The 22,134-nt window shown below is 47.5% G+C and overlaps 1 protein-coding gene across 3 annotated transcripts in view; it reads left to right on the top strand.

Annotated features, from left to right (window-relative positions):
- PRXL2A (peroxiredoxin like 2A) overlaps positions 1 to 6,464 on the top strand; it is a 33,265-nt gene extending 26,801 nt beyond the window's left edge. For all 3 annotated transcript variants that reach the window (XM_070433098.1, XM_070433099.1, XM_070433097.1), the window contains exons 4-6: positions 2,238 to 2,378; positions 2,973 to 3,137; positions 5,778 to 6,464. In XM_070433098.1, coding sequence (XP_070289199.1) covers positions 2,238 to 2,378; positions 2,973 to 3,137; positions 5,778 to 5,885 — 414 coding nt within the window. In that variant the 3' untranslated portion in view covers positions 5,886 to 6,464. The remainder of the gene's footprint in view (positions 1 to 2,237; positions 2,379 to 2,972; positions 3,138 to 5,777) is intronic.
- Positions 6,465 to 22,134: the final 15,670 nt, after the last annotated feature.

The following is a 22,134-nucleotide window of genomic DNA, read 5'->3' on the forward strand; positions in this document are numbered from 1 at the left end:
TCCTGCTCTTGAGACAGCTTTGCTTCTCGATGGCGTGGCCGCGTCCACGCTGTCCTCCTCCTCCTCTGGCTGGGCTCCGTGACCCTGAGGCGTTCCTCCGCCTGGCCCGTCTGTCCCCTGCTTGTGTGGTCGGGCTGGCAAAGAAGCTGCTTCCGGCGGGACAGGGTGTGCTCTGCTGCACCTGCATTCAGGGCGCTGCCACGCCTGATACTCCATTCGTGCCCCACCACATCCCTGGAAAATACAGCTTGTTGTTATTGTTCTCGTTTTGTAGAGGAGGAAATTGAGGTACAGGGGCTGTGGCAATGTCACACCGCTGAGGGTAGGCATGCTAGCTTCCTATTGCTGCTTTCACAAATTATCACAAACTCAGGCTTTAAACATTATAGATTTATTATCTCACAGTTCTAGAGGTCAGAATTTCGAGATGGGCCCCATAGAGCTACAGTCCAGGTTTCAGCAGGTCTGTGCTTCCTCTGGGGGGTGTAGGAGGGAAACAGTTTCCGCCCTCCAATAGCTCTGAGAAGCCACTGCAGCCCTGGCTCGTGGCCCCTCCCTCCATTTTTAATGCCAGCAGTGGCCGGGCGAGTCTTTCTCACATTCATGACGGTGACACAGACTCTCCTGCTTTCCTCGTCCACATTTAAGGACCCTGTGATTCCACCTGGGAACCACTTGGGTAATGCAGGATAGTCTCCTTTAAGGTCAGCTGATGGGCAGCCCAGATTTCACCGGCTGCCTTACTTCCCCCTTGGCTTGTAACAACACATATTCACAGGCTCCTGGGATCAGGATAGGGCCCTCTTCAGAGGTCCTCCCATAGTTCACACTCAGAGCTTTGATTCCAAATCTGTGAGACCTCCAAACACCAGCATGAGGCCTGCTGTGACTTGATTTCTCACGCAGGTTAAACCCAAAGGCTGCAGCCTGCTTCCTGGGCACTAGTCTCTGCCCCAGCAGAGCATTTTGTGGGAACTTGTGTTTCTAAAAGGATGGTCCAATGGCAGTCTGAGCTCTTTTGAGTGGCCTGGGGAGGAGGTCCGTGACTGTCCATTCATAGCTTTGCACAGGGACACACCCAGAGTAGAGAGCCCAGGAAAAGTGAGTGAAACTTCTCATGTTACACACATCAGGCCTGCAGTCCTCTCTGTTCCAGGGCAAAGCTTGCCATCACCAAGCCTCTAAAGCACTGTAATGAATTCTGCTTCGTTGGCTGTCCTTTTGTTGTTGTTCTAGAAAATAAATGAAAAATTAAACATTGTGCCACTGTACACCAATGTGTTTGTATGGGAGGCGAGTGAGCTGCATTTGGGAGGGTTTCATGCTATTTCTTTCATTCTGACACCAAATGTGAAAAAGGAATTTGTTCTTAGCTTCAAAGCCTTCCCGTGACACAGGCAGTTCTTAGTCACCCAGGCGCGGTTCCTGGGAGTCCAGGACGCCGTGCTCCTCAGCTCAGCTGCGTTCTCTGTGTCCACCTTCGCCTTCGGCTCTTCCCACCTGGTACCTAGTGTCTTCTGTGCCCCCCGCCATGCGCTAGGCACTGAGGGGTACAGGAAATGGAGTCGTAGTTTCTAGCCACAAGGCACCCTGGGAATGAAGAGCCAGTGCTCAGCTTAGTGGTAACACACAGACTCAGTAGGGGAGTCGCCCAGCAGGAAGGGTGGGATCTGCCCAGAGAATCAGGCCTTCACCCCAGGCCGGTGGGCAGGGGGGTTTTTAGAACAGGGCTCCCTTCCTGGAGGGTAGGGGCTGAGTTGCAGAAAGGAGGCAGGTTATTGCTGTGAGGGGAAGCCAGCTGAGCAGAGTGTGGAGGACAGCTTTTCAGTGTCTGCTCAGGCTCCGCTCAGAGGCTATCCCCAGGCCTGCTTTTTGGTCCAATAGACCCTTGTGCTATTTTGGTCTAGTGCAGGGGAGGGGCTAGAAGATGAGTTAGGAGAGAAGCATCGTAGTAAATGACCATGTTTGGCTGCAATCTCTTAGTTTTTGGATGCTCCCTGGGCAGCGGTTAGGACACCCATAACAGGAGCCTGACCCGTCCTCCCCACGTGCAGAAGACAAGCCTGTGCTGAGGCCTCATGCCCATGGATCAGTGTTGTGCTGGGCTGCACAGGCCTTAATTGTTTCTGGCATTCTGTCACCTTTGTTCTTCCGCATTCAGGGCCAGCCGTGCTCTGGGCTGGAGGGAAGTGGGTGTTGGTTGGCCACAGAGCCCTGACCTTCGCTCTTTTCTGCAGGAGGCTGCAGACCTGTCCTCCCTGAAGCCCAAGTTGGATGAGCTGGGCGTGCCTCTCTACGCCGTCGTGAAGGAGCAGGTCAGGACCGAAGTGAAGGACTTCCAGCCTTACTTCAAAGGAGAAATCTTCCTGGATGAAAAGGTGTGTCTGTGAGCCTGTGACGGACTGCAGGGGACTGTGCTAGGTGTGGGGAGCTTGGTACCGGAGGGTGTGTGGCCTGGAGCTGCAGGCTGGGCTGGGCTCCCTGTCAGCTGCCCTGAACTTGCAGGGCCTTCCCAGCCTCTGAGCGGAGCCTGAGCAGACACTGAAAAGCTGTCCTCCCGCGTGTTAATTGAGCGCTTCCTGAATTGTCACTTGGGAAAGGTTGCCTAGGAAGTGGCTGAAACTCCACTGGTTCTCCCCACCCGCAGGTGGGGGCCCAGCACAAGCCCCTGTCCCTTAATTCATTGCAGTCATATTTGTTTTCCCTCTGTTCTCCCCTCTACGAATGTGGGACTGAGTCACCCATCAGGCCCAGGAGCCCTGTAGTCTAGCAGGAGGTCAGAGTCAAGGCTGAACACTGTGGGCCAGGCCCTCGCAGCCAGTGCTCCTGGGGGAGGGGTGTGTGTGTGTGTGTGTTGGGGGGACACAAACCAGCAGCCTTTGAGTCTGAAAACCAGCGCCCTGCTGGGAGCCTGTGCCCCCTGGGGAAGGTGGGCAGCCAGGTACTCAGAGGGTCTGTTTTCGCTGTTACAGAAGAAGTTCTACGGCCCCCAGAGGCGGAAGATGATGTTCATGGGGTTCCTCCGGCTGGGCGTCTGGAGCAACTTCTTCCGGGCCCGGAGCGGAGGCTTCTCTGGAAACCTGGAAGGCGAAGGCTTCATCCTCGGGGGCGTTTTTGTGGTGGGATCAGGAAAGCAGGTAATGCCTGGGTCTGTAGGTGTCGGTGTCTGTGGGCCTGAGGCCCCGATGGGGGCAACTTTCCCTACTCAGCCTCCCAGAAAGCCGGGCCATGGGGAAGGGGAAGGGGAAGGGAGAGGAATTGCCATTTATCATAGATCTCACGCCTCACAGTTCGCAGGCAAGGGAGTGGCCACCGGGGCCTGAGCCAGGCGTTGTGAGGCTGAGTTCTGCTTTCTGTGCCTGAGCAAAAGCATAGGTTTTCCTGTCGACAGTGCACTTCTTTGTGGTATTCCCAGGTCCACAAGGGTGGACAGTGGAGAAAAGGGAAGGAGAAAGGATTCAAACAGACCTGATGAGGGGAAGTAGCAAGGAGATGTAGGAAGACACCGCTTCCCGCTGAGGGGTCCTGGGGGCGGAGCCGCCCCTGGTGGGTAATATGCTCACCGCACAGGCTTCTCAGGCCCTGGCTGTGAGGATCCAGAGTAGCTCGGGGACCCCAGGGTTGTGTGTGGGGAGATGAGGTCTCTGTGGGCCCTGGGGGGAGGCATGTGGGTGAGTGCTCCATGTCAGACCTTCGGCAGCCTCGAGCCATGGTGGTTCCCCTGCACCAGAAGGCAGTGCCCGCAGCGGCCAGGAGGACGCAGAGCAGGGAGGGCATAACATGGGTGCAGGCTCGAAGGCCTGGCAGAACCTGGAGACGGGGCTTGACTTCAGCCTGGTCTCCGACACCCTTAGCATGGCATTAACTCGTGGTCTCATCTGCCTTGGTGGACCTCACAGCTAACGCTGATAATTCACAGTACTTTTCCTAATTTGGGAGGAATAAAAGCAAATGGGAATAGAAATATTTCCATTTCTAATCCCTCCTTTAAAGCTTGGTAACTGCTGTTGCTGGTCTGAATTAGAATCTGGTGAGTTGGTGTCCGATTTAACATAAACCTATTTGCTGACTTGCTGCCAATACCGGAATGTCGTGGTGACATGACTGCCAGAGAGGGACTGACTCCTTCCCGGAGCTTGGCTCTCATGTCTTCACAGCCCGGCTGGGGCGTTAGGTGTGCTATTCCCACCCACGTGTCAGGAAATGGGCCCAGAGACATGAGCCCAGGCAGCAGCGTGCAGCTAGTAAGGGGTGCAGTGGAAATGAGACTCGGGACTCCGGTCTGTCCTGCCCCCGCACCTGCCCTTTCCTCACTGCAGCCTCTCTTTAGCAGTGCTTCCCAAAGGCCCTTCCAGATGCCCTTACACTTGGGCTGCCCACTTCCTCAGAGGATGGCTCAGCCTCTGCCCCCTCTGGCCCTCTGGAATTCCTTCCCCACCCTCCCTCCTTCCCTTGGCCCCGGGGCAGGGCTTGGCTCACCTGCCAGCCTTCTCTTGCCTGGCGGTGACTCATGGGGTGCTCACGGGCTCCCCATTCCTGGCTGGCGCGCCGCTGGAGTTGCTAGGCGTGGTGTTTGGCTTTGTTGGTGCTCCCTGGAGCTCCCGCCTCCTTCCTTCCTGCTGGAAGCTGAGGGGCTGGAAGCTGAGGGGCTGGAAGCTGACGCTGGCCGAGCCTTGGAACTGGCCTCCAGGTTCCCTCGGTGCAGAGCTCTGCAGTCCCTCTGTGCCAGGTGCCTCAGTGGGGTTTCCTTTGTAATCATCTTTAAAGCATAATTACTTTAAAGAAGGAATGTGTTTTCCACATAAACAGTTTGAAAATGAAACAGCGTAAGATAGGGAGAGCGTCCTTTATGCTCGGCCTCCACCGAGAACCTGCTGGGACAGAGCGGAGCTGAGCAGCCTTTTGTTTTGTTGTTTTCAGAAGGTGAAATGACCTAAACCAGATGTTGTTCTTCACCTGACGGCGGGTCATGAACATTCCCCATGTCATGTATGCCCCTCTGCAGCACTGCAGTGTCTCATCCTGCTTTGCTGGCAAGTAGATAGTTTCCTGGTCAGCTTCCCTGGGTCACCTGTGTGCCGGGACTTTCCCCTTGCGAGTTTGACATGCTTGGAGGGAGCTTTATAAACAACGGTACAACGAATACGTTTACAGCTGTTTACTTTTTAAGTTTAAAATGAGTTCCCAGATGTCATGTCATGGGTCAAAGAACGCTTAACAAGGATGCTTTGCTTCTGACCCCAAACACATTATTTTATCTTTCTTACCACTTCGGGGAACTGTGGGGTACCCTGTGTCTTAGTGCATTTTCCATCCCAGCATCGGAAGGGAGGGCCCGTTTCTTAGGAAAACTTACGTGAAGAGAGGGCCTCTTCTCAGATGGTCATTCAGCACCTGCCGGGGCTGACCTCTGAGCTCCGCTCCCATGCTTTCGGGCTCTTTCCGTTCTCTTGGCCTGGCACGTTCTTTTACCTCACCTCTCCCTGTGGACATCCTGGTGACTCTCCTGCTTTACCTGGGAAGTCTTCCCGATCGCTCGATGAGATGTGATCACCCATGACTTCCCACTCCCGGAGGCTGCGGTACAGTCCAGACATTGTGGCCTGGCTGTCCCCTGATCCGCCCCCCGAGGACTGAATCCTCAGGGGGAAGAGCCAGCCTGATTCGGCCTCTGTCCCCTGCTGCCCGAGTGCAGGGCATAACAGCTGCCGCACGGCATGGTCTCGTGAATGAACGACTCGGGATGAGGACTGATGTTCCCTCTCCTTTCCTTCCAGGGCATTCTTCTCGAGCACCGAGAAAAAGAATTTGGAGATAAAGTAAACCTAGTGTCTGTTCTGGAAGCTGCTAAGAAGATCAAACCACAGACTTCAGCTCAGGGATAACTAGGGGCTCACCTGTGTCCCCAGGATGCCTGGTTTCCACTGGTGTCACTTAGGCCATCTTCTTAGACTAGATCATTCATTGGTTTAACATTGTGCTCTGTTTAGTGAGACAAAATAGCCCCCAATAACACTGATAAAAACCTAAGACGTTAGTGAGGGGTATTTCAGCTAAAACCTGGAAAACACGAGGCTTAAAATTGGCTGGAGCACCGCATTACAAACGTATATGGTGATTGAGGTGCTGTTATTTGAAATGAGTTTACTTTCATGTCTTTAAAAATCTAGGGAAATTTAGTGATTGGCTAGAAGATTAAGAATAGAAGGCTTTTGGCTTGTGTGTTTTCTATAATGACTTGTTAAATAACATTAAAGTAATAACATAAAGGAACTGATGTGCTCTGGATGGCTTGATAAAGGTAGATCATAAAATGAAATCTGTTTTTTGTCTTCCTTTCTAACCGCAGAGGTTTGTTTTTCTAGAAGAAATGATCATCTCTGGCTTTACTAAAATTATGCAGCAGAAATTGCCTGTAATACAAGTTTTTCTGATGAAGCCAACAATAAAAAGATTTACCATAACGATGGCTGAATTTACATCGTCCGTGCCAAAGACAGTGGATGTGAAAAATCAGCATTTCCGCATGTGTGGGGGTGAGGTGGCTGGTTCAGGGCTCAGGCGGTGACTGGTTTGACTTCATGTGGTGGAAGCGGCGTGTGTGTACACAGGCCTGAGAGGGGCTGGGCTCCTGAGCCTCCAGGGCACGCTCTTCAGGACTTCACCTGGGTCAAAGGGTGACTCATCCCCCAGGAGCTGGGGCCCCTGGGACTCCAACTACTGAAAGGATAACTCAGATGAGAATTCTCTGGTGCCTGGGAGACCCTTGATTCTGAAATGGCTCTCTTGCAGCTAAAGAAGGGTCGACCCTGTGAGGACGTTGCCGCAATGGATGCATAAGGGAAACCTTGTTATGATCTCCCTCGCCAGCTGTTTTACTCCTGCAACCTCGAGCAGTGGGTCTTCCTTCTCTGACTGGTGTGGCGTTGTGCAAAGAGCAGCACATCGAGTTGTGAGATGGGCTCACGTTCTAGTTTAACTGTGGGACTTTGAGCAAAGCTCTGGCCCTCAGCTCTCTCACTGGTAAAAGGAGCATCATCATTCCTGTCTACCACAGGGGCTATTGGTTAAAGTCATTGAGGGGATGATAAATACTGTGAGGGGATGATAAATACTGCTGCTCAGACTTTGCTGTACATGCAGATCACCTAAGGGCTTGTTAACATGGAGACGGTAAGAAAGCCAGCCCCTGGTTCAAGGCAGTGAAGGCAGGTTTTCTTCAGTAACGGGAGCGGTAAAGGAGAGGCCTCTATGAAACAGCGCAGCTGGGCTCTGCGCAGAGGTGATGGAGTTTTAAGGGAGAAGGAAGGCGTGGGGAGGAGACACGCAGGGGCTCACACAGAATCGGGGAGGTAGGAAATCACAGAAAGCGGGCTGGGGGTTGCTCCATGTGATCAGGCCATCTGTGTCTGCTAACTGGCCATCACCCTAGGCCTCTCCCCTCCCACAGAGGCGGGGATGGGCCCTATCTGTTCTGATGATTGCATTTCAAAGGGATGGCTCCCAGTCCTTGAGAAAGACATGCCTGGGTTTCAGGCGATACAGACTGACACATCTCAGAGACAGAGGATTCACAATTGTATTTTAAATGAATGCTCTTAAGAAAAGGGAGGTCAGAGACCTACAGTCAGGTGTTTGGCTTGAACAAGCCAAGTTCTTTTGCCAGCCTTGAGCTTTCCCAGGCCAGGGACTGGGGGAGGGCTGGGTCGTCCCAGGGAACAGCCTTGGGCTGCTTTGTGAAGTCTAGTGTAGGAGGTGGGTGAAGCCATTTGTGCGGCAAGTTTCGCAGTTTAGACGAGTTTCTGCATTTCTAACAAGCTCCAGTGGATGCTGACTGTCTACTGGTCTAAGGCTCACACTTTGAGAAAGGGAATCTCAATGACCCTACAAATCAAAGACAGTGTCTGTGGGCTTTGGGCTTGAAGCTTCAGCAAGTCTCTGACAAGCATTGGCAGGTTCCTTTTTCTTTATCTGATAAACAAATTGAGAACCCGAAATAATGCAAATACCGGGAGAATGCAAGAGAGAGTCTTTGCTGAAAAGCCAAAGGTTCTCAATTTCGTACACAGTGGAACTACCTGGGGATGGATGTTCACAAAAATCCTGCCCAGGTCACACCCACAGGTCCATTCAGTCAGCATCTGGGATGAGACCCAGGCAACAATATCTCAAAGCTCCCCGATGCTCCAGCATACAGCCAAGGCTGAGAACCATCCTAAAAGATCTCAGTGTCAAGTATGCTATGCCAGAGCTCCCACCTCAACTTACCCAGAACCAGGCTGCTCCCAATAATCTCTGATGAGTTTTAGAAAATAGTCCGTTAGGTGACAAGGGTCAGGGATGGTGTGGACATGGATGTGGAGGGATCCCGGTCTGGAGCTGGACCTTTAAAATAGAGACTATTTGGATGGATGCAGAGGGTAAGGAGGTCACTTCAGGCAGGATCGAGGCCCTGAGCCAGGATATGGCTGGAGGGGGAGAACAGAGATACGGATGGGAGAACAGGGAGGAGCTGGGTTCACTTTGTTTATCTGATTGGGTGTCCTCTTCCCCCGTACACTGAGTTCTCGAAAGCAGTGCCCTTTTCTCATGCAGGACTATTGTAAAGTTAAAAACAAACACCAATGTTTCTCTCTATCCCTATCCCTTCCTCTCTCTCTAAAAATCAATAAAAACATTAAAAAAAAAAAAAACACCAATTTACTAAGTGGGAAAAAGCAGTTCTCTGGCTACTTTATTTCTTTTTTCTTTTTTAAAATGTATTTTTATTGATTTCAGAGAGGAAGGGAGAGACAGAAACATCAATGATGAGATAGAATCATTGATTGATTGCCTCCTGCACATCCCACACTGGGGATCGAGCTCACAACCCGGGCACGTGCCCTGACTGGGAATCGAACCATGACCTCCTGGTTCATAGGTCGATGTTCAACCACTGAGCCACGCTGGCCCCGCAATTCTCTCTCATATTTTATTTCTCTTTTGCCAGAGCCAGGCATCCCTTTGGGGTGGGGTTGGGAAAGGAAGGTGAGCTGGGGGGAAGAAATCAGAGGGTCCAACTGAACACTTCTCAGCCCAGGCCACCTTCCCTCATTCTGTTACTAATGTCCCATGGGACAGGTAGGCAGGTATGACTGTGAGTTTATGTTTGGGAGGGAAGGGGAAAGGTTGCCTTGTTCTGCTTTAACCCCTCAAATCCTTTCTAGGTTTAAAGGAGAACGGTCTTTTGTTTAGAAGGGATCCCTGGATTGGGGGGAGGGGGGGAGGATGATCCTTTCAAAGACATGCTCCTTTCCAGGTACCTCTGATCACCTTTCTGTGTAATCTAATGATGGTCCAGGCTAACCCAACAAACTAATAAGAGTAGGAATCAATTTTTCCTATAATTCAGGACAAGCACAGGGAGTAATGCCGACAGGTTGACCAGGGAGGACTTTTTCATAAAATGGACACTTGGGCAGAGACCTGGAAGCAGTAAGGAAGTGGGTCTTATGAATTTTGAAGGAATAATGTTCCAAGCAAAGGGAACAGCAGGTAGAAAGGCCCAGAGGTGGGGGTGGGATTGTTATATTCCAGGAACATTTTGAAGGAAGTGTGGCTCGAGCAACATGAGTGAGGAGCAGAGGTAGGAAGTAAGATGCGAAGATGGTGAGATGGTAGATGCACACCATGTGGTCTGGCAGGCCATGGTCAGAACGGAATTTTACTGAGAGAGATGGGACTCCACGGGGGAGTCTGGTGAAGAGGAGCAGCCTGATTTGATTTACATTATTCTGACTGCTTTGAGACAATAGAGTGTAGAGATCGTAGGTTCCAACAGGGAGACCACTAGAGTGCTATTGCAATAATCCAGGCAAGAGATAGCAGGAGGTAGACCAGTAGGTAGCAGTGGAGGTGATGAGAAAGTCAGATGCTGGATATATGTGAAGGCAGAGCTAAGAGGATTTCCTGAATGATGAGATGTGGATGGCAGAGAAAGAGGAGTCAAGGATGACTGCAAGATTTGGGGCCTAAACAACTAATGGTGCATGAATTTTGCACTAAAGGGGAGCAGAAAATGATGGGGTAAAGGGAAGGTTTTAATGTGTTACAATGAATATACCGGAGGTGTCAATATCAATTCGGGGTGCATCAAAACAATGTTAGGGAAAAGAATAAGCTTAGAAATGGTACACTCAGGATACGATTTGCATGAAGTTTTAAGGCACGCACAACAGTATTGTTTAGAGCTCCATGTATATGTGGTAAAGTGTAAAAACATATGGAATGATAAACAATGTACATCCAGGGTTGCGCACCATCTCTGGTTGCTTCACACTTAAAAAAAACCAAAAAACAAAAACTATTTCCCGGGCCAGGTCCTAGTCCAGTTAAACCAGAATCTCTGGGGATAAATCCAAGTGTCAGTGTATTTTGTAAAGCTCCCTAGGGCATTCTAGTATGGAGGCAGGGTGAAAAACCAATGCCTTAAATTGAGAAACAACTGTAAAGTCTTAGAGAAGCACAAGGAATTTCCCCTTTTATATTTAGGCCTTGGACAGAGTATGTGTGTTGGAGTTGGGCAAGAGACATAATTTTCATGTTTCAGCCAGGAAACATGAAGAAACTCTCCCAAGAGACAGATGAGCCCAGACTGTGGCCTTTTCATATCCAAGGAGCTCCTTGGAGAAACGGCTGATTGCAGGTTTGGGGCAGAAAATGTACAAGATGAGCCTGGAACATATTGTCAAACTAGATATTAAGTAAGCTCTTAAAGACCACTGAGGCTGGTAGAAAGAAAGGATCCAGGATCTACCTAGAAAAGGTTCTCTCTTGCTAAAGATGGGACAACTTGGACATCTTTAATTGCATTGGATTAAAACACATTGGATATGTTCAAATCGATGAGTTCAAAATGAACTTTTAGAAATATATATTTGAATGATGTTAAAAACATCAACTCATTTTAAAACCTGGAAAATAAAGAAAAAGAAATAAGCATTTATCCTGCGTTTTTGTTACCTCAGAGTAACCAAAGAGTTGATGAGAGAAATTTCTCATTACAGAAGTACTCTGAGCCTGTCTAGCCATAGTTAGAATGGGAGAGGTCAAGGCGTGGCCAGTGGGAGGGGCCGAGTCCCTGGAAAGGCCTCGCTGGGTCTGTCCATTGGTCTGTCCATTGGGCAGCTCCCTGCAGAGCTATTCTCCTGGCAGGTGATGCCTCTAACTCACTGCACTCTCTTCATCCAGCTAGATATGCTGGTCCCACTTCCTGCTCCAAATGCTCCTCCGGCACAGACTGAGTTGTAATCTTGGGCAAGAGCAGCTTTTTGATAAAGAGAAAAGAGCTCTGAACTAAGTCTCCAGAGCTGTGCCGCCATGAAACCCTGGGCCAGTCTCTCCCTTGACTGAGCCTGTCTCTCTGTACTATGTAGGTGCTGCTCTAGATTTGGTGGCCACAGGCCCTAGTCTCTTCATCAGGACCAAACTTGGAGTCCAGATCTAGGTTCACATCTGGTGCTGTTGTTACTGAACCGACCCTCCTTGCCTCAATGGACTGGACATTCCAGGAAAGTAGGGACATGTTGGGCTTATTCTTCCTCATCTCCTTAGCGCCCAGCACTGAGCCCGGCCCTCAATAACTAACACAGCTTGGATGGCAAAAGCAACCTTAAGTAAAGTCAAAAGACCAACAAATAACTTGGAAACACATTGGCAACTCATACCACAAAGGGCTGCTTTTCCAAATACCAGCTTTTACAAAGCAAGAGAAGGATAATCGTGAGAATTCCAGCTTCCTGCCTGTCTGTATGAGCTTGGAAGTTAACCCCCTCTCCTAACAACTAGTACAAAGGTGAACAAACTAGAAAATCAACAACTCTTAGATCTGTAAGAGAAACGAGGAAACAGGGCAGCCTGCTGTCCCCAAAGCTGGAGAGACCAACAGGCAAATACTGAGAATCACAACTTACCAAAGAGAAATCCGTATGAGATACTTCTGTGAGTACCAGTCCCAGTGGGAACACCTGTAATTGATGAACTGCTGGGGGCTCAGTGTGGACAATTCCGAGTCAAGAATGCCAAGGGGACTAAGTCATAGGCAGGCCCCACACTTTTATGAGTTTTACCTCCAGAAGCTTGACCAGGTTCTCACAATATTAGAAAAAAATCGCCTCGTGCTTCTGGCAGGGGGAGAAGAAAAGCAAGTATTCTGAATATGTGACTATGGACCGCTTGTGTGTGCGCACACACACACACACACACACACACTACTAAATTTTACCACTGTATTACTAAAGGACTACTAATGGCAATTCCTTTAACTCAGTACATCACGTCCAGCAATCAAGAAAAAAATGAAAAGTATACTAAAAGGCAAAAATATCATAGTTTGGAGCTTCCAGTCCAGATGGCAGAGTAGGTAAATGCTGTGCTTGCATCCTCCCACAACCACATCAAAATTACAACTAAACTACAGGACAAGCACCATTCAGAACCACCTGAAATCTAGCTGAACAGAAGTCCTACAAAGAAGGATATAAATAAGGGACAGAGTCTCTGAACAGGCTGGATTAAAATCGGGAGGGCTATCTCGGCTGCAGACATCCCCCGTGAGAAGCGAGGCATCCTAGCCCCATACCAGGCCCCCAGTTCAGGGTTCCAGTGTCAGGAAGAGAAGTCCCCATAACTTCTGGCTGTGAAAACCAGTGGGGATTGTGACTGAGTGAGATGGGCTTCTGGAGTCCCAGGTGTTCCTCTTAAAAGGACTGCTCACGGGCTTACTGGAACTCACTAGCCCTGAGATCCAGCACTGGGGCAGTAGCTCGAAAAGCACTAGGGGACATATAAGGAAACACTGAATTGTTTGGCATCAGCTTTCTCCCAGACAGAAGTGCAGGCAGAGACCATTGTTCCTTTGCTGAGCCCTCCCCCGACCGAACCAGCAGGCAGGTGCCATATCTGCGTCTCCACCAATCTTGATAACATTGTTAGCCCTGCCCTGGCGATTCCCTGAGAACCTGCCCCACCCAAATTTTGGGCACACCCAAACCATTTCCACTGGCTTTTCCATACAGATGGTCTGTCTTGGCTCATGCTACAAACTTTCCTAAAACTCCCAAACTAGCAGTATCTGGCCTCAGAGTGCCTTGTACCTCTTGCTAAGTGGCCCCAGGCCTGGCACTAGTGGCAGCCCACCTTGATTCACAGATTGGCCTCTCCTTCTCCAAGCCCAGCACAAGAAACAGACATGCAGATCACTTTGCAACTCATGCTGGGTGGCCCCGGACAGGCCACAGATGGTGGCTGACCTTGGCCTGCACACCTGGTAGACAGCTTCAGAACATGCTGAAGCACCACCTAATTGCCCCCACAAGCAACACACTCAAGGGGCAGACTCAGCAGGCACCAGAGCCTCACTGAAGCAAGTCCTGCTCCATGGAGTCAGCCTCTGCACAGCAGCTTCTCTACAGTGATAGTGATCAGTCATCAGTCATCACAGCTGAATGGCCTGGGGGGGAATCCCTCCCACAGACATACCAACAGCAATCAAGGATCAACTACAACAGGAGGGTGTATACAGCCCACTCCGGGATGGGGGTGCCGGGTGTGCATCTGAAGCACAAGCTCAGGTGACCAGGGAGGCTGTGGTGCGACTGAGCCCTACAGGGCACCTACTACATAAGGCCACTCTACCAAGACCAGGAGATGTAGCAGCTCTACCTAACACATAGAAACAAACACAAGGAGGTAGCCAAAATAAGGAGACAAAGAAACGTCCCAAATGAAAGAACAGAACAAAACTCCAGAAAAAGTAATAAACAATCACCAGATGCAGAGTTCAAAACACTGGTTATAAGTATGCTCGATGAACTTAGGGAAAGTACATGATCTTAGTGAGAAATGCAACAAAGAGATAGGAAACATAAAAATGATGATAAAAAAAGAACCTGTCAGAAATGAGAAATACACTAACTGAAATGAAGAACATATTACATGGAATCAGCCATAGTATAGGTAAAGCAGAGGATCAAATCAGTAATTTGGAAGGTAATTAAGCAGAAAACACTCAATCAGAACAGTAAAAAAAGAAAGAAAGAAAGAAAGAAAGAAAGAAAGAAAGAAAGAAAGAATCCAAAGAAAATTAAAACAGTTTAAGGAGCCTCTGGGATAAATTCAAGCAAACCAAACATTCACATCATGGAGGTGCTGGAAGGAGAAGAGAGATAGCAAGGGATTGAAAATCTATTTCAAAAAAATAATGACAGACAACTCCCCTAACCTGATGAAGGAAATAGACATACAAGTCTAGAAAATGCAGCATGCCAACAAGATGACCCCAAGAACCCCACACCAGATACATCATCGTTAAAACACCAAAGGTTAAAAGCAAAGAGAGAATCTTAAAAGCAGCAAGAGAAAAGCATAACCTATAAGAGAGCTCCATAATCCTATTTCCTGATTTTTCAACAGAAACTTTGCAGGCCAGAAGGGATTGGCACAAAATATTCAAAATTATGAAAAGCAAGGACTTACAACCAAGATTATTCTATCCAGCCCAGCTATTATTTAGCATTAAAGGACTGAGAGGTTCTCAATAAGAAGAAGCTAAAATTTCATTACCACCAAATCAGTATTACAAGAAATGTTAAAGGATCTTCTTAAAAAGAAGAAAAAAAGATTTAAAAAAATATGAATAATAAAATGACAAGTATACATCAACCAACAATTACTTTATTATTTTTAAAATTGATTTTGAGAGAGAGAGAAACATTGATGTGAGAGAGAAACATTGATCAGTTGCCTCCTCATGTGCCCCAACCGGGAGTCAAACCCACCACTTTTCAGTGTATGGAATGATGCTCCACCTAACTGAGCCACTCTGGCCAGGGCAACAATTACTTTAAATGCAAATGGTTAAATGCTCTCATCAAAAGACAGGGTGGCGCCTGGCCAGTGTGGCTCAGTGGTTGAGCATCCAACCATGAACTGCGGCTCGCGAGCCACATGCGGCTCTTTGGCCCTTTGAGTGTGGCCACGAAGTTTCAATCGCACTGTACGTGCGCGCCCGCATGTGGTATTTTGTGGAAGAGCCACAATCAAGGAGCCGCAGTTTGCCGACCACTGAACTAGCAGGTCAGGGCACATGCCCGGGTTGCGTGCTTGATCCCCAGTAGGGGGCGTGCAAAGAGCAGCCAATTGATGATTCACTTTCATCATTGATGTTTCTATCTCTCCCTCTTCCTCTCTCTGAAATCAATAAAAACATTAAAAAAAATACATACAGTGGCTGAATGGATAACAAAACAAGACCCTTACTTACATATGCTGTCTACAAGAGACTCACTTCAGATTGAAAGACACACAGACTGAAAGTAAAGGGATGGAAAAAGATATATCAATGAAGTATGGTAGCAATCATCTCAGGTAGAAACTATAGTTTAACTTTAACCCTGCTGTTTGGCTTCTGTACTTATTTGCTTTGTTTAACAATAGGAAAGTTATTTTAATTTTCTGAATTATTTAAATCACCCCATTCGATTAAATACCCTATCGATTGTAATGTGACTATCCCATTGGTTGTGGTCATACTGGTCTTAGAAAGCGCATTTTCCTTTACCTGGGAAGGACAGCACAATTATCCCAAGGTCAGAGGGCTCCAGTTAATGTGTCCCTGTTGACTCAGTGTTCTGGAGACCCAAAAACTGTAATTTAGCTGGTCTTTGGGAAGGATGGAGTGGGCGAGGGGGACGGGGTGAGAAGACGCTGAGGTCAGAGCAGTTTTCAGAGCATTAAAGGGGTGAGAATGTTGGCCTTGCGATCTAAAGGCTCAGTGAGGGGGGGGTCCCTTCGCCATGTCACGTCATGGAGGAACTTTGCAAGAAGACTACAGTTGTGAACCCAGAGGCGAGAGTTCCCAGTGAACCTGAGAAAGAAGAAGAGTTCTTGTTCAGAGGAGGGGACAGTCTTAGCGGAGATAAGGAGATAAGGTGTTTACAGCCCCAGGAATGGCGCAGCCTTGTGGGGTGAGACAGTGAAATTGAGGTAGGTGACTGTGGTTTAGGACAACTGGGCTTTAAGAGGGGATACATAGTAGCCCTGGCTGGGCACCAAGGTAGAATGAAAAAAGAGTGAATGGGGGAATTTAATAAGATGCAGTGTAGAGTGAGGTGGCTAATGGCTGTGAGACTAATCCGTCAACCCCCATAATAGAGACTGAGGAGTGGACAAGGGTCCCAGCGAATTCGAAGAGGGCAGAATAAGTGGCCCTAGTGTCAATTAAAAAGGAGATTGGTTTACCTGTCACCACAGTCCTTACCCGAGGCTCTGTCCTGGTGGTGTAAGTCTGTGGGGCCCTGTCAGGGCCTGGGCAGCTTCTTTGGTGGCCAGTCCCAGGAGGTCTGGGAGCTCCAAACCGGATTCAGAGGGCGGCCATGCTGGACTGGCTGAGGCCTGACCTGGAGGGCCAGACTACAGTCCGATTTCCAGTGGCCTTTCCTTCCGCACCTTGGGAAGGGCCCAGGCGGGGGTCTCGGGTTTGAGCAGGACTTGGCTCACTGTCTTTCCTTGCTGCTTTTGAGGCATGGGCCCGGAGGAGGCTTAGCCCCTGACTTACCCGCAGTTAGAGGACCGGCATTTCGTTTGGGGTTTGAAAGCGGTGGCTAGGAGCTGGAAGGCCTCCTAATGGGCCTCAGCCTTGGCCTGATCTCGCCTTTGATTTTGGATATGGGTTTCCTCGTCTCTATTATTAAAGACCTTAAAGGTTAACGAGGTCTTCTTGAGGGGTTTGTGGAAGTTTGCTGCGCATATCGGGGGAGTAAAGGTGGTCAGGTCAGTGGAAAAAGAAACCTGAGATGCCTCTCAATCTGTGTGAGGCTTGACATAGAGAATGGGACATTTACTCAGACTATGCCCTCAGTTCCTGCTGCCTTCCGCGGGTAGAATGGACGCGGGAATAGAAGAGGCTGTTGAGGAAGGCAGTCTGTGGGTGACCTGAGAATGAGTGTTAGATGGGAAAGGCTGTTTTAGAGCTCACATTCTCAGGATTTGGGCTCTCAGAGACTGGGGAGAAGGCGGCTGCTGGTTAGGAGGGTCTGAAGAGAAAGAGCCAAGGTGTTTTTCGATTTGAGAAAGATCAGAGAGTGAGAGGGGAATGGCTACCCGGGTAATACCCTCCCCTCTGTGACTTTCAAGCAAAGGGAACTGGCCAGCCACCTGAATTCAGTTGCTGGAGGTCACGGGGGGGGGGGGGGGGGGGGGGGGGGGGGGATTCTGCAGAGAGCGCACAGGAGCAGGTGGGCAGTTAGAGGTCTCAGAGAGCATGGGATGAAGGTTTCTACGGCAGGGCTGTAAGGATCAGAAGACAGAGAAAGGAGCTGAGAATCAGTTTGAGAGGGCAAAGAGGACTTTGCGAGGAGGATCCGATGAGTGGAACATGAGAAGTAAAGCGAGGAGCGAGAGCAGAGGGAAAAAGAAGCCTGTTCGTAAGGATTTCGAAAGCTTTCCCTGTCCCGTGGCAAAAATCTAGATCTCGGAGGATATTGGAATCAAAAGTGCCGTTTTCAGGCCACTGAGAGAGTTTATATTGTGGCCAGGTAGAGCTTCTTTGGTTTGATGTAGCCAGAAAGACCAAGGGTCGAGAGATTGGCGAGGAGACACCCTAAGGGTCTGTTTCGAGGGGGTTTGGACTGAGAGGTCCCTATGACCGGAGGGAAGGGCGAGCGGAAGTTGGAGAGGGAGAAAGGAGCGTCCTCCTTTTCCCTCAGCCAACCTGTAGCGAGAGAGAGAGAGAGAGAGAGAGAGAGAAGAGAAAAGGTTCCAAGGTCGTCACCCCAAGACCTTTCCCGCGGAGTAGAAGAGAATTCCCGGCCAGGTACCTGGGCTTTCGTAGAACGCACGAAACGTGTAGCCGAGTAGACGGGAAACTCTGTAGGCCCTAATGCCCCTCCAGGTCACAGGGAGTGAGAGGAAAAAAAAGTATGGCGGGAGAGGGGGGGTACGGCAGGGTTCGAGAGGTGTCCGGAGCGGGCCAATCAACTCAGAACCGTACCACGGAGCAGAGCCAGAACAGGAATCAGAAGCTCGGGCCTAGGTTCGAGGATCGTCCACGCTCCCGTTCACCTCTCCCGGGTTTCAGCACCAAAATGAAAGATCAGACGGAGGCCTAAAACCAGGACTACAGGCTTTGTTAGAGGAGAAGCACCTGCCGGGCTGTCTCGCCAGGGGAGGACAGCAGCACGTGCAGGGGTGGGCACGCCTTTTGAGGGGCGGAATGGGAAAGGGTGGGGGCTTAGTGTACTCGGCGCACACTGATTGGTGGCTTACTGCATGGTCCATATAGGACAAGTGCTTAGGGTATTTGGCAGGTGTGGATTGGTGGTCCAATGTATAGTCTACATAAGGTACCTGGTTAGTCACTCAGGTATTTCTGGGCTGCAGGGTATGTCATACCCCGCCCACCAGTTGGGGGAAGGGAGGATCTATCATACAAAACACTAAATTGAAAGATATATACATCCATATATTCATTACAGCATTATTTGTCATAGCCAAGATATGGAATCAACCTAAGTGTTCACTAATAGATAAATGGATAAAGAACAAGTGGTGCATATATACAATGGAATATGACTCAGCCATAGAAAGAATGAAATCTTGCCATCTACAACAACATGTGCTGAGTGAAATGCCAGATAATTTCACTTAAATGTGGAATCTAAAAAAAATAAAATAAAATAACAAGCAGAACAAAAACAGACTAAAAAATACAGAGAATATTCTGATGGTTGGCAGAATGGTGGTGGGTTGGGGTAATGGGTAAAACAGGGAAGGGATTAAGAAGTACAAATTGGTAGTTTTAGAATAGTCATGGAATGTAAAGTGTAACACAGGGAATGTAATCATTAATACCATAATAACGATGTATGGTGTCAGAGGGGTACTGGATTTATCAGGGTAATCACTTCCTGAGTTATATAAATACTATCTAATCATTGGTTTGTACACCTGAAACTAATATAATATTGTACATCTACTGTAATTGAACAATTAAAAATTATTTTTTAAAAATCATAGTTTGAAGAGACAAAATGAGCATCAGAACCAGACTGAAATAAGGCAGGAATGTCGGAATGATTAGATTAGGGATTTAAAACAACTATGATTAATATGCTAAGGGATCGAATGGGTAAGTTCAGCAGCAGCAAGAATGGATAGACAGTGAGCAGAGAGACAGAAATTCCAATAAAAAATAAATCAGAGCCCTGGCCACCGTTGCTTGGTAGATACGGCATCAGACTGCACCCCGACAGAGGTGAGAAAAAAAATCTCTGAGCTGGAGGATATCTCAACAGAATCTTCCAAAACTGAAAAGCAAAGGAAAGAAGACTAAAGATAATAAAACAGAATATCCAAGAATTGTGGGACATCTAAATATTAGATATAAGATGAATATGGGAATACCAAAAGGAGAAGGGAAAACAAAATAAATATTTGAAGCTATAATGTTGTGAATTTTCCCCAATTAACGTCAGGTACCAAGCCATAGGACCAGGAACCAAGACAATACTAAGCAGGATAGATGCAAAAGCAAAAAACACAAAACAAAACAGAAAGTGCATGTAGGTATATCATATTAAAATTTCAGAAAAAATGAAAAATTGAGGAAAAACATTTTGCCTATAGAAGCCATGCAAACAAGACGAGAGTAGGGAATAATTTTTAAAGTGTTGCAGAAAAAAAAAAAACACACAAAACCCACCAACTCAGAATTCTGTATCCTGTGAAATTGTCCTTCAAAAATGAAGGAGAAATAAAGAATTTCTCTGACAAACATAAATTGAGGAGCTTTGTTGCCAGTATATTTTCTTGGCAAGAAGTGTTAAGTGTTTTAGAGAGAAGCAAAATAATATAAGTCAGAAACTCAGATCTACATAAATAAAGGAACAGCATCAAAGAAGGAATAAGAGAAGGCAAAATAGAAACTTTAAATTTTTTATTCTTCATTGATCTAAGTTTGTCAAAATAATAATAGCAACAATACACACAAACACACATATATACACACATATCTATGCTTATGTATGTTTAGGTATAAGTAAACTGAATGGCAGCAATGAGACAATAGATGGGAGGGAGGATTTAGAATTATTTTATTGTTATAAGATACTCACACTGCCCATGAAATAATATAGTGTTATTTGAAAGTAGACTTGGATTAGTTGGAAATGTATACTGCAAACTCTAAGGAAACCACCATAAATAAAATAAATACAAACAAACAAACAAACAGTACCCCCTCCCCCCCCCAAAAAAAAGATAGCTGATACACTAAGAAAGGAGAGAAAATGGAATCACATAAAAGGCTCAGTTAAAATCACAAAAACAGCCCTGGCCGGTTTGGCTCAATGGATAGAGCGTCGGCCTATGGACTGAAGGGTCCCAGGATCAATTCCGGTCAAGGGCATGTACCTTGGTTGTGGGCACATCCCTGGTGGGAGGTGTGCAGGAGGCAGCTGATCAATGTTTCTCTCTTATCGATGTTTCTAACTCTCTCTCCCTTCCTCTCTGTAAAAAAATCAATAAAATATATTTAAAAAAAAAATAAAATAAAATCACAAAAAGAGAAAAAAATAAGTGGAAAACAAAAGGTGGAACCAAAAAAAAGGCAACCAATAGAAGGCAACAACAAATATGGTTGGTAATAATCCAACTATATCAATAATCACTTTAAATGTCAATGGTCAAAATACACTAGTAAAAGACAGAGATTGTCACAGTTGATCAAAACCAATACCCAACTCGCCGAAACCAGTTTGGCTCAGTGGATGGAGTGTCGGCCTGCGGACTGAAGGGTCCCAGGTTCGATTCCGGTCAAGAGCATGTACCTGGGTTTCGGGCACATCCCCAGTGGGAGATGTGCGGGAGGCAGCTGGTCGATGTTTCTCTCTCATTGATGTTTCTAACTCTCTATCTCTCTCCCTTCCTCTCTGTAAAAAATCAATAAAATATATTTTAAAAAAAAACAAAAACAAAAAACCAATACCCAACTATACGTTATCTACAAGAAACTCACTTTAAATTTAAACATTCATGAATATTAAAAGTTAATAGATGGAGAAAGATATATCATGCTAACACCAATCCAAAGGCAACAAAAGAGCTCTATTAATTTCAGACAGAGCAGACTTCAGAGCAAGGGAAGTTATCAGGAATAAAGACAGGCATTACATAATGATAAAAGAATCAATTCTCCAAGAAGATAAAACATCTATTGTGTCACATGTGCCTAACAACAAAGCATCAAAATACACAAGGCAAGCACTCAGACAGCAAGGAGAAACAGATGACTCCACTATTGTACAGTGGGGCCTTGACTTACGAGTGTCCCGACTAACAAGTTTTTTGAGATACCAGCTGTCTCTCGGCAGATTTTTTGCATTGAGTTGACAGAGTAATTTGAGTTAACGAGCTCCTTAACGAGCTCCTTAAACTCGTAACTCAAGGCCCCCCTGTATTTGGACCGGATTCGTGCACCGGTGGGGTCCCTTGGCCTGGCCTGTAGGGATTGGGCCGAAACCAGCTCTTCAACATCTCCCAAGAGGTCCCAGATTGTGAGAGGGCGGTTCTTGGGTGATGCACCCCGGAATTGGGCTCCCTCCTTTCTGGTTCTGGGTGTGTCACCCAAGAACTGCAGCTGCCAAGTCACTGCATCTTGGCAGCTCCTGCATTGAGCATCTGCCCCCTGGTGGTCAGTACGCATTATAGCTACTGGTCGGCTGGTCAAATGATCGGCCGATCGCTTAGGCTTTTATATATATAGAATAGATAGATACTTCAACACCTGTCTATCAATAATAGACAGATCCAGCTGGAAGATAATCAGTAAGGACACAACTGCACTGAACAACGATTATCAAGCAACTGGATATAATGGACATTTATAGACTACTTCATCCAATAGCAGTAGAATATATATTTTGCTCAAGTTCACATGAAACTAGAAGTCAATAACCCCAAAATAGCTAGAAATTTCAAAATACTTAGAGATTAAATGGTATACTTCTAAATAACACATGGGTAAAAGAAGAAATCGCATGATAAATTTTAAAATAGTTTAAACTAGAAGAAAATAAAAACAGAACATCAAAATTTGTG

The sequence above is a fragment of the Myotis yumanensis genome, unplaced genomic scaffold, assembly GCF_028538775.1.
Source record: "Myotis yumanensis isolate MYYU_CA2020_CCGP unplaced genomic scaffold, mMyoYum1.0.hap1 SCAF_13, whole genome shotgun sequence".
NCBI lineage: Eukaryota > Metazoa > Chordata > Mammalia > Chiroptera > Vespertilionidae > Myotis > Myotis yumanensis.